General features: G+C 40.2%; 1 protein-coding gene across 1 annotated transcript in view; it reads left to right on the top strand.

The window, feature by feature from the left end:
• Positions 1 to 58: 58 nt before the first annotated feature.
• The window catches only part of LOC129842682 (zinc finger protein OZF-like), a 187,224-nt gene continuing 173,800 nt past the window's right edge, over positions 59 to 13,482 (top strand). The window contains exon 1 of the mRNA XM_055911308.1: positions 59 to 727. Coding sequence (XP_055767283.1) covers positions 304 to 727 — 424 coding nt within the window. The 5' untranslated portion in view covers positions 59 to 303. The remainder of the gene's footprint in view (positions 728 to 13,482) is intronic.

Genomic DNA, 13,482 nt, shown 5'->3' with positions numbered 1-13,482 from the left:
TGTGACGTATAATCTAGTGGACGGAACGCAATGCTGTTAGTGTGACGTATAATCTAGGGGACGGAACGCTTCTTTCAGCAGCAGCAACAGTTAGTCCGCCACCTCCGTAGCTTGCTAGCCAAAATAGCCGAACCCATAAAGCTCTTTAGACGCTTTAGTGTATATTAGCCACTGTATTTTAAACCCTTGTCTGTCGTCTAGTTAGTTAGTTATCCGTTTTAATTTCATATTTACGGTGTTGTTATTATTCAGCTAGCGGGCTGGTTAAGTTAGCATTAGCCTAGCTAGCTAACATCTCCGACCATGAGTTCACTAAATTACTCTCTTCCTGCTGAAGAAGAGACGGTCTGTTGGACGGAGAAAGAAGCTCTCATCAAAGAGGAGGAGGAAGAGAAGGATGTTACAATACAAAAACAAGTAGAGGGTGAGGTTGTTACCCTGAAAGAAGAAGAGAAAGACGTTTCAGTGAAAGAAGAGGAAGACGTTACAGTGAAAGAAGAGGCGTTCAGAGTGAAAGAGGAGGAGGGTGTTACAGTAAAAGATGAGGAGGTTTCAGTTTTTGAAGTGAAAGCGGAGGAGGGGGAGAATACGGTCAAATCGGAAGAAGAGGAGGAAGAAACTGAATATCTGGGCTCGATTTCCCAAAAGCAATTTAAGGCATCCAGTGGTTCTAAAGATGAACTTAGCCATAAGATGGTTTTGAGAAACCGGGCCGTGATTACCACTGGTAAGTACTGTCTTAAATACAGAGGTACAAACTCTGCAGTTGTTGAACTGATGTTTGGTGTTAAAGGGGAAATCTGCAATTGCTACATCCATATTTTGACTTTTAAATTATTTATTTATAGCCATTGATTCTTGGATAATATAACACATGCCTCATGAGCTTAGTTCAACTGTTGTACCCCATCAGAACCCAAAATAAGCTTTTTTTACTCCAATGTTTAGAAACAATGTAAATCAACAGCCTCAACATGGTTAAAACTATAATGTTGATATCATGGATGGTCAGTCCTTGCATCCATAGGTCTGTCTATGAATTTGAGAGTAGTTAAATGTCTCCAGCCCCATCCATCATCTTATTACCAAAACAGTGGTGGAATGACTGCTTTGTTATTGTTTCAACTTCAGATTGGTTGATTGATGTGTGGCTTTTTTAAAGGGACAACCTAGTATTTAAACAGGAACAAAATGGCTCCCCAGAGACTTGGTTTGGTAAACAGCTGAGGGATGGGGGCTGGAGAAATGTAACCACTCTCAAATTCATAGAGAAAGCCATTGTAGCAACCGTAACCCAACACCTAGCGACCTCGTCAAGAAGTTCAGACATCTTGGCATAACAGTTATAAGGTGTTGGCTTGACAGTCGCTGGACCCAGGTTTGAGTCCAGCTCAGGGCAACCCCCTGAATTCACTACACTATGAATACAAGGACTGGCCATCCATGATGTCATAATGATAGTTTAACCAGGTTTCTAGGCTATATAGTATATTCTAGAATTCATCCATGATGTCATAATGATAGTTTAACCAGGTTTCTAGGCTATATAGTATATTCTAGAATTCATCCATGATGTCATAATGATAGTTTAACCAGGTTTCTAGGCTATATAGTATATTCTAGAATTCATCCATGATGTCATAATGATAGTTTAACCAGGTTTCTAGGCTATATAGTATATTCTAGAATTCATCCATGATGTCATAATGATAGTTTAACCAGGTTTCTAGGCTATATAGTATATTCTAGAATTCATCCATGATGTCATAATGATAGTTTAACCAGGTTTCTAGGATATATAGTATATTCTAGAATTCATCCGTGATGTCATAATGATAGTTTAACCAGGTTTCTAGGATATATAGTATATTCTAGAATTCATCCATGATGTCATAATGATAGTTTAACTAGGTTTCTAGGATATATAGTATATTCTAGAATTCATCCATGATGTCATAATGATAGTTTAACCAGGTTTCTAGGATATATAGTATATTCTAGAATTCATCCGTGATGTCATAATGATAGTTTAACCAGGTTACTAGGATATATAGTATATTCTAGAATTGCCAGTGAAGATTTCCTGTGGAGGTCAAATTGTTAGAGCTGTTGATAAGTCATTGTATAATATTCACCCAATTTATTTTCATGCCATTACATCAATAACGCCCAACCAGAAGAGAATAAACTCTTCCCGATCCACCTCCTCCTGCCGGCCTTCATACATTCTGACGTTGCTGGTAATCGGCTACACAAGCAGTCAGCAACCTACATTTGGAGTACACATGTATCTTACCATTTCTACTGATCTGGTGCCAGTTATGATTTTCATATGTTCATTTTACTGGAACAGTTTAATTTAATTTATAATAGTATCTCAAAATCATTGTCTGTGATTAATCTACATTCTATCTAAATGAAAATTATACAAATCTAAAAGTAACTTTTATTGCCATTGCCAACTATGTAAAAATAGCCTACAAATAAAAGCATTGCAAATAAATGTCCTATAAATCGCATGGCCTGTCTAAAACAGACTTGAAACAGTGTATAAAATATTCTGGGCCCTCAGTTTCCCGTGCCTGTGAGTTCTCGACCGACACAGCTGTAGGCTATTTGTGAAAGGGATAAGAAGTAATCAAAATGTTCCCTTTCGTGTCGAGTGGTTATCGAAAGGAATAGAGCTGGAAATATTTTTCAAATACTTTGAGGAGTTATTCTCATTTGCAATTGATTTTGATTAGACTTTGTTTACTTGCTGTTAGAGGTGAAAAAACAATTTGCTTTGAGAAGCTCCACAACTCATTAGTGGTTCAGCGTTAAGACAATCAGAAATACTATCAGACATCCCCAAATGGGCACATTTATAGATCTACATTTGTGCTCAGGACAGGTAGACTAGTCCTACTTCTATATGTGTAACCAGGTAGACTAGTCCTACTTCTATATGTGTAACCAGGTAGACTAGTCCTACTTCTATATGTGTTGTCGGGTAGACTAGTCCTACTTCTATATGTGTAACCAGGTAGACTAGTCCTACTTCTATATGTGTTGTCGGGTAGACCAGTCCTACTACTATATGTGTTGTCAGGTAGACTAGTCCTACTTCTATATGTGTTGTCAGGTAGACTAGTCCTCCTGCTATATGTGTAACCAGGTAGACTAGTCCTACTTCTATATGTGTAACTAGGTAGACTAGTCCTACTTCTATATGTGTAACCAGGTAGACTAGTCCTACTACTATATGTGTAACCAGGTAGACTAGTCCTCCTGCTATATGTGTAACCAGGTAGACTAGTCCTCCTGCTATATGTGTAACAAGGTAGACTAGTCCTACTTCTATATGTGTAACAAGGTAGACTAGTCCTACTTCTATATGTGTTGTCAGGTAGACTAGTCCTACTTCTATATGTGTTGTCAGGTAGACTAGTCCTACTTCTATATGTGTAACCAGGTAGACTAGTCCTAACTCTATATGTGTTGTCAGGTAGACTAGTCCTACTACTATATGTGTAACCAGGTAGACTAGTCCTACTTCTATATGTGTTGTCAGGTAGACTAGTCCTCCTGCTATATGTGTAACCAGGTAGACTAGTCCTACTTCTATATGTGTTGTCAGGTAGACTAGTCCTCCTGCTATATGTGTAACCAGGTAGACTAGTCCTACTTCTATATGTGTAACTAGGTAGACTAGTCCTACTTCTATATGTGTAACCAGGTAGACTAGTCCTCCTGCTATATGTGTAACCAGGTAGACTAGTCCTACTTCTATATGTGTTGTCAGGTAGACTAGTCCTACTACTAGATGTGTAACCAGGTAGACTAGTTCTACTACTATATGAGTAATCAGGTGTGTGTCCTTACTCAACATTGACAGGAGTGTTTCCAACAAAAGACAATGAATAAATTTACAAAACTGACGCAGTTTGCGGGGTCAGGTCTGGGTGGTCTGCCAGGTGCCGTTTCATTTAGTATCCGTTTGAGTCGGCTTTGGGGAATGATTGTATTTCCCCATAGTATGTTGTACCTCAAGTTGACCGACTGAAAGGGAGCATAACTTTATGACTATAATTACTGTTCCCTGAAGGAGGGATACGAGGTACAACACCTGTTTGGCCCCGCCCCTTCCTGGGTCGGTGAAGAGCGGTATTGACTTGAATATTACCTAAGGCTCGTATTTCTGTGTTTATTATAATTAAGTCTATGATTTGATATTTGATAGAGCAGTCTGACTGAGTGGTGGTAGGCAGCAGCAGGCTCGTAAGCATTCATTCAAACATTCATTCAAGCAGCACATTCCTGCGTTTGCCAGCAGCTCTTCGCAATGCTTGAAGCACAGCTCTGTTTATGACTTCAAGCCTATCAACTCCCAAGATTAGGCTGGCAATAACAAAGTGCCTATAAGAACATCCAATAGTCAAAGATATATGAAATACAAATGGTATAGAGGGAAATAGTTCTATAATTCCAATAATAACTAAAACCTAAAACGTCTTATCTGGGAATATTGAAGACTCATGTTAAAAGGAACCACCAGCTTTCATATGTTCTCATGTTCTGAGCAAGGAACTTAAACGTTAGCTTTTTTACATGGCTCATATTGCACTTTTACTTTCTTCTCCAACACTTTGTTTTTGCATGATTTAAAACACATGGTACATGTTTCATTATTTATTTGAGACTAAATGGATTTTATTGATGTATTATATTAAGTTAAAATAAGTGTTCATTCAGTATTGTTGTAATTGTCATTATTACAAATATATATATAAAATCGTCCGATTTTTATCAGCTTTTTTGGTCCTCCAATAATCGGTATCGGCGTGGAAAAATCATAATCGGTCGACCTCTAATTATGACATCATGGTCGACCTCTACTATAGTAGTGTTTGTTCAACACTTAGGGTACAAACACTCATTGTCAGGCTAATAGAAAAGCTAGCCAAAGAGCATTTTACTGGTTGAAGTGTTTTTAAAATATAAAGCAGTTGATTTGCGACAATAACACAAACATATTAAGCAGGAGATTCAAACGAGCCTTACAATTATAATCCAATAGTAATGTGAAATGCACTCATAAGCAACCTGTAAATGGAGGATATTTTTGCTGTCAGCCTATAAGAACTCCCCTGAGTTTTCCCCCACGGTGGTGAATTAGTGAATAGACACAGAGCTTAATGTGAGTTTCCTTGAGTAGCACTCCTGATCTTGTGCTGTAATATTCAGAATACATTGTGGAAAACTAAAATCTTTGCTCACCATTTTTGTTCCAGGCAGATATACTACATCCATAACTGGTGGTTTCCTCATTAGCAGATATACTACATCCATAACTAGTGGTTTCCTTATTAGCAGGGAGGTGTTTCTGCAATCAAATTGCGTGTGCATCGCCCTCGTGCTGCAATTTTAGCAAACACATAAAGGGGGCTTTTTTGGAGATCAAAGGTCGTCTGGCACCCTGCTTAGGTTTGCCTGTCTTAAGACAATTGTAAAATAATTTAACAGACATCAATTGTTGTACAACTGCATGGGTACGCTCTGGGCATCACCTTTTACCTCAAATAAACAGTGGATTTCTGCTGTTGCGGGCCTTGAACCATCTGTCTGACCTTGTTGTTCACACAGGAGAGAGACGTGACTATCGTGGATCCTCTGGGGAGCCTCGACAACATCATGAGGCAGAGAAAAGTCTCTCCAGATCAGACCTCTTCAAGAAACACCAGCAGAGATCCACAGGGAAGAAATCTCACTGCTGCTCTGACTGTGGGAAATGTTGCAAATCTTCATCAGAACTTAAAATACACCAGAGAACACACACAGGAGAGAAACCATATAGCTGTGATCAATGTGGGATAAGTTTTGCTAAATCTAGCCATCTGACTACACACCAGAGAACACACACAGGAGAGAAACCATATAGCTGTGATCAATGTGGGAAGAGTTTTACTAGATCTGACTCTCTGACTTTACACCAAAGAACACACACAGGAGAGAAACCTTATAGCTGTGGTCAATGTGGGAAGAGTTTTACTGCATCTGGCTCTCTGACTTTACACCAAAGAACACACACAGGAGAGAAACCTTATAGCTGTGATCAATGTGGGAAGAGTTTTGGTCAATCTGGCCAGCTGACAGTGCACCAGAGAACACACACAGGAGAGAAACCTTATAGCTGTTATCAATGTGGGAAGAGTTTTTGTCAATCTGGCTATCTGACAGTGCACAAGAGAATACACACAGGAGAGCCAATGTATAGCTGTGACCAGAGATAATCTGATAAAAGATCTCTGACTAATCATCAGAAAATACATGAAGGAGTTTTAATGATATCAATGAAATGATGTCACAATGTAGAATGTTTTAACATTGTAGTAGGAGTATTTTAATGATGTCACAATGTAGAACCCTAAATGTTTGCCCCCTGTTCTATTGATTTCAACATGATATGGATATTAGCCTCAGGGGAAAAATCCAGGCTCTGAATTAAATGAGTACTATTTATGAGATTTAGTAAGTACACATTATTCCCAGATTCCGTGTGGGTGTTTGAGCTGCTAGTTTTAACAGGACGTGCAACCTCATCTCCCTCCTGTCACATAAATGATTTTAGCATGAAATTGATTAGTTATGACAAATAAGTGTTGCGTTCCTTTGTTTAGCGACCCCTACATTTAAATGCATTCCAACATCACGTACAACCTGATTTCCCCCCTAATTGATATCAGTGATTTATTGCTACTTGTCAAAACAACACTGTTTCTGGTGCTTGTTTAAAAAAATACAAGAAATATGATTATTGTGGCAGATGTTTGTGTAAATAGCACATGTTATGTTTAGGTTTTCAATTTATCCCAAACTGTTTCTGCTTATTGGTTATTGATTTGGACACGTTAAAACTGTGTTTTGACATTGAGGCTATCCCACCTAGCAAAATGTAATTGAAAAGATGTTGAAAATAAGACTATGCAATCAAATATTTTTTAAACATTTTTTATTATACCATGCCTTACCATTAAGTGAATTATTGACAATACATATTATCAAAGGGGTGTACATTTGGTTTTGGTAATTCATGTTTACAACTCATATAACTTTTAGTAATCATAATTATTTATGCAATCAACTGACAATTTTCGGGTATAAATATATTGACATTGTTGCCCTGTTTTTAGAATAGCAGGGTTCATTCTCAGATGTGCCAACCCAAATGTACTAGAGCATGACATTGGGGACTGGGCCCTGATCCAACAACATGCCTATCGAGTGATCCCTGTAAAGAGAGAAGCTCCGCAGTGAGGTGGAAAGTTAGTACGGATATTGCAGGAGTTGCCTCTTGAAATCAGACACGTCCGTGGTAAGGACAACTTGGTTGCTGATTGTCTCAAGGGGGGCAGTCAAAAAGATTTGTGTTTTGTGTTTAGCCAGTGAGTTGCCATGGATCACAATTTATTTTGACTGCACGGTTTTCCGTATTGGAGATGAGTTTAGTTTGGGCTCGTTCCAAGGGGACGAGAGTTCTAGAAGCTAGTGAGTTTTAGGAAGATGAGAGTTCTAGAAGCTAGTGAGTTTTAGGAAGACGAGAGTTCTAGAAGGGAAAAAATAATAGTTTAGGAATCTATAGAAAGAAAAAGGAGAAAATATACGATATTATTATACGTTGTGTTTATTATTAATTAGATTTTTTTTATTTTTTTTTATTGTTGACAGCCAGTAGACACCATGTTTATATTGGTGAAGCATTGTAGTTGATTATAATGTGAAATGGAAGTTGTTTTCTGTTGGTGGTGAGCAAACTTGTCCAACAAAAATATAGGATATATTAAGGGGGAAGGTGTTACAGGCTTTGGTTTTTCCATTTATGTTTTGAGGTTGGACTTTAGCACGTATAGCTCGTTAGCACGTCTTGCTTGTTAGCACGTAGGATGCACTGATAAGTGTCACCTCGTTAGTCAGTATGTGTTACACCTGTGCTGGCTTGTCCATCTCGTTAGTGGGAAGGTGTTTCACCTGAGCTGGTCCAGGTTATATTTAAGAGTGTCTGGCCCAGTGCGCCAGTTGTCTGGATAGATGTGGAGAGTCAACACCTTTAGTTGCTCCACTTTTTTGGTTTGCTTCCTGTCTTTAAGTTTATTGTGGGCTTTTATTTAGTTTTCCTCTTCTTGGGCAGATTTAGTGGGTCTCGTGGTGGGTGTCTTTTAGGTCCCAGTTGTTGGTACTAGTCAACTTTCATTGGACACCCCATAGTGACTTTCAGAGCCCATCCTAAAAAACAAGCTTATATTTTTGGACTGGATATTTTAATATATGGCATTTCCTTGGGATGCTCATTAGTCTTTAAGTTGGTATTATTGTTTTTTTATCCTCTTATGTTTGTGTACTAAATATTCGTGTTTATTTTCATTGTTTTTTCCTGAGAAGCCATTGTGTTGCATGTCTGAAATGTGCTGTATAAATAAAGCTTGATTTGATTTGAACATATTGCAAAACAAATTAACCCAATGACTGACCAATCTACAGACTGATGGTCCATCTTAGTATGAAAAACAGTATCACTTTTCCAGCCTGCTGAAGCTGTGGTGGAGTGGTAAACACCACCCCCGGCTCTACCAGGGGCGGTCTCCCACAGCTCTGCTGGTGGAGTGGTAAGCACCACCCCCGGCTCTACCAGGGGCTTGAGGTGGTCTCCCACAGCTCTGCTGGTGGAGTGGTAAACACCACCCCCGGCTCTACCAGGGGCTTGAGGTGGTCTCCCACAGCTCTGCTGGTGGAGTGGTAAGCACCACCCCCGGCTCTACCAGGGGCTTGAGGTGGTCTCCCACAGCTCTGATGGTGGAGTGGTCATGTTCTGTGGCCTTGCCGTTCCGTTTCTTGACTGCCCCTGCAACACAGAAATTAACATATTTAGTCATATTATATAAAACACTCAAAGTAATGGATAAGGAGCATCTACAGCCTTAGTTACACCTGGCACCTAAATGTGACTTCTGTTATCTGATCACTCCAAGCTGCATTAGGTTCAGATCTACCAGGATGGTCCTTTGACATAGTCTGGACGCAGTCAGGCCACTGAATATGCATAAGTAATGTAAAGAGATGGGGTGTTTCCAACAGTAATATCTAACTAAATGCTTGTGTTCCTAGCTCCAACAGTACAGTAATATCTAACTAAATGCTTGTGTTCCTAGCTCCAACAGTGCAGTAATATCTAACCAAATGCTTGTGTTCCTAGCTCCAACAGTGCAGTAGTATCTAACTAAATGCTTGTGTTCCTAGCTCCAACAGTGCAGTAATATCTAACTAAATGCTTGTGTTCCTAGCTCCAACAGTGCAGTAATATCTAACCAAATGCTTGTGTTCCTAGCTCCAACAGTGCAGTAATATCTAACTAAATGCTTGTGTTTCTAGCTCCAACAGTGCAGTGATATCTAACTAAATGCTTGTGTTCCTAGCTCCAACAGTGCAGTAGTATCTAACTAAATGCTTGTGTTTCTAACTCCAACAGTACACTAATATCCAACTAAATGATTGTGTTCCTAGCTCCAACAGTACAGTAATATCTAACTAAATGCTTGTGTTCCTAGCTCCAACAGTGCAGTAATATCTAACCAAATGCTTGTGTTCCTAGCTCCAACAGTGCAGTAGTATCTAACTAAATGCTTGTGTTCCTAGCTCCAACAGTGCAGTAATATCTAACTAAATGCTTGTGTTCCTAGCTCCAACAGTGCAGTAATATCTAACCAAATGCTTGTGTTCCTAGCTCCAACAGTGCAGTAATATCTAACTAAATGCTTGTGTTTCTAGCTCCAACAGTGCAGTAATATCTAACTAAATGCTTGTGTTCCTAGCTCCAACAGTGCAGTAATATCTAACAATTTCACAACAAATACCTAATACGGAGAGGAAGGCTGAGGACTCTACTCTACTCTACTCCACTAAGAGGACATAAATATTTACCATCTAAACCATGTGTGACCTCTCACCTCTCTGGCTGTAGAAGTGTTCTTCCTAACCAGTCCCTCAACAGCTCTCTGACTGAGCTCCACCCTCACTGGGTCTTCAGAGGAGAGGAAGACTGAGGAGGGATGGAAGGATGAATGGATCAGTCAGTCAATAAAGTGTAGAGCTGCTGTCTATGCTGTCTGACAAAATCACTATTTTAGTAGTTCATTAAAGTAAATAAGGCTTTATGACTGCTGAATACCAACTATCAATCACTTAGATCATGTATTTTCAGGTAGAGATACATCCTTGGGAAGTCCCTAGCCCGTTGAAGTTGACATTTAAAATGGTTAAGGTTAGGGTTTAGGGTAGGGATGTCCCAAGGATCCCGGATAGCATTGGCCATTGTGCATTCTTCTGTCTCTTTTACATAGCAGGTGATGGGTTCTGACTTCTGAACTTGAAAATATGAAAAATCCTTATTATGTGAAATTGAATTAACCAGGTTTCTAGGATATATAGTATATTCTAGAATTCATCCATGATGTCATAATGATAGTTTAACCAGGTTTCTAGGATATATAGTATATTCTAGAATTCATCCATGATGTCATAATGATAGTTTAACCAGGTTTCTAGGCTATGTAGTATATTCTATATAACATGATATCGTTGAGTGATGACAGAATGTAGCTGACTGTCTTCTGCAGGTTGTCCTCTTATCGGTGAGGTTAAAGATATCTCCAATTTCCATGTGTTTTTTTGTTGTTGTTAGTTTCAACAGCACGAACTAATCCATATCAGTGATTTATTGCTACTTGTCAAAACAACAGTGTTTTTGGTGCTTGTGCAGTTTATGAGGAGCTTGTTTTAAAAAAGACAATTATTGTGGCAGATGTTTGTGTATATACCACATGTTAGGTTAATTAAACAATAATGTATGTTGATGCTAATATGATGTACAATATTCCATGATGTTTCTATGTGATAACAATAGAGTAATATATTTAATATGATGTACAATATTCCATGATGTTTCTATATGATAACAATAGAGTAATATATTTAATATGATGTACAATATTCCATAATGTTTCTATATGATAGCAATACCGTAATATATTTAATATGCCATATACTATTTTTTAACAGTTTCACTAATTAACTGTGTGCCATTTATCTTTCAATATTTATTTAATATATATATTTAAATGCTTGACACATTTTCTCTTCCTTTGAAATTCTTATAGGACAGAACATGGACACAATGCAATTGGGACCAAGAAGAAGGTACAGATATGTTGTAGGACAGCTGCATTTGAAGTGTACATGTAACGGTCCTGACCTGTTTTATGTTGTTTTTGTATGTGTTTATGGTCAGGGCGTGTGTTTTGGGTGGGCAGTCTATGTTTTCTGTTTCTATGTTGGTTTTGGGTTGCCTGGTATGGCTCTTAATTAGAGGCAGGTGGTTTGCGTTTTCCTCTAATTAAGAGTCATATTTAGGTAGGGTGTTCTCACTGTTTGTTTGTGGGTGATTGTCTTCCGTATCTGTGTTATGTTTTGCACCATACGGGACTGTTCGGTTGTTCGTTCGTTTATTTTGATGTAGTCTGTTTCCTGTCCGTAAGTGTTACGTTTAGTTATGTAAGTTTATGTTCAGGTTTCGTCTACTTCGTTTTCTTGTTTTGTATTTTTGAAAGTGTTTTGTTTTTCGTGTTGCCATCATCGTTTTCAAATAAAGAGATGGCTTATTTCCCTAATGCTGCATTTTGGTCTGATGATCCTTCTCTCCTCTCCTCGTCCGAGGAAGAGGAGAACGACAGCCCTTACAGTACATTTAACCTACATAGCAGTCAATACAAACTGAAATCTCTTAGCATACAAATGTGTGCAAATTATCTTTTCAGATCTTCTCAGAAATGAATCAAGTCCATGGAATGGATATAGACAAAAAGATAATTCAAGGACTAGCAGAGGTAGAGAGGCGAGGCAGGGGTGAGGACATCATCCTGCTATGTTGACAGTCCCTGAAGGACAATACAGAAGAGGGATTTTCTCTTATTCCTTCCCTTTCTCTAATGTATTTTGTAATAAAATTAGCAAGTGTAGTAAGGTCATTGCTTTACTTTACTAGGACTCGAGACCACAGCAGCAATTCTTTTCAGATCTTCTCAGAAATGAATCAAGTCCAGGGAATGGATATGAGAGTGAAATCCCGCTGGCCTTTGAAGGCGAGAACATCCACGCCCCCGAGGACGTCCCCAAGTGGCTTGCTATTTTTTATTTCAGTGTCAGGACTGCTCTAGGTTGCCCGCAACCGACCAATGATAGATGTGTTTGAGTCGACTGACTCTCAGATCATCCTCCACTGACTCGGCCCTGTCTACACCTCCAAGGTGACCCCCCTCACACTGGAATACACACTCCTACAGGGCCTCCTGCCTCGGCCCTATTTACACCTCCAAGGAGCCCCCCCTCACACTGGAATACACTCTCAGAGCCTACTGCCTGGGCCCTGTTTACACCTCCAAGGTGACCCCCTCACACTGGAATACACACTCAGAGCCTCCTGACTCGGCCCTGTTTACACCTCCAAGGTGACCCCCCTCACACTGGAATACACACTCAGAGCCTCCTGACTCGGCCCTGTTTACACCTCCAAGGTGACCCCCCTCACACAGGAATACACACTCAGAGCCTCCTGACTCGGCCCTGTTTACACCTCCAAGGTGACCCCCCTCACACTGGAATACTCAGAGCCTACGAGGTTTTGATAAAAACTCCACTTTACGTGTTTAGCTCACCTCTTTTTTTAAACTAGGTCCGAGATGTGGTATTCACTCGGCTCGCTGCATCTCAGATCAAAGGTGGGTCCATCGGCTCCGTTCCCGAAGTGTGGTCTCCCTGAGATCCAAAGTTTGAGAGATCCCTTGTGCACCATTCACCCAGGTAATCAGGCGCCAGGTCATTTACCCAGGTCGTCAGGAGCCAGGTCATTTACCCAGGTCGTCAGGAGCCAGGTCATTTACCCAGGTCGTCAGGAGCCAGGTCATTTACCCAGGTCATCAGGATCCAGGTCATTTACCCAGGTCGTCAGGAGCCAGGTCATTTACCCAGGTCGTCAGGAGCCAGGTCATTTACCCAGGTCGTCAGGAGCCAGGTCATTTACCCAGGTCGTCAGGAGCCAGGTCATTTACCCAGGTCATTTACCCAGGTCGTCAGGAGCCAGGTCATTTACCTAGGTCGTCAGGAGCCAGGTCATTTACCCAGGTCGTCAGGACCCAGGTCATTTACCCAGGTCATTTACCCAGGTCGTCAGGAGCCAGGTCATTTACCCAGGTTCACAGGAGCCAGGTCATTTACCCAGGTCGTCAGGAGCCAGGCCATTTACCCAGGTCATCAGGAGCCAGGTCATTTACCCAGGTCGTCAGGAGCAAGGTCATTTACCCAGGTCATTTACCCAGGTCGTCAGGAGCCAGGTCATTTACCCAGGTCATTTACCCTGGTCGTCAGGAGCCAGGTCATTTACCCAGGTCGTCAGGA

This window comes from Salvelinus fontinalis, unplaced genomic scaffold, assembly GCF_029448725.1.
Source record: "Salvelinus fontinalis isolate EN_2023a unplaced genomic scaffold, ASM2944872v1 scaffold_0061, whole genome shotgun sequence".
Taxonomy (NCBI): Eukaryota; Metazoa; Chordata; class Actinopteri; order Salmoniformes; family Salmonidae; genus Salvelinus; species Salvelinus fontinalis.
Note: the sequence above shows the minus strand (reverse complement) of the source record. Positions and strands in the feature narration are given on the sequence as shown.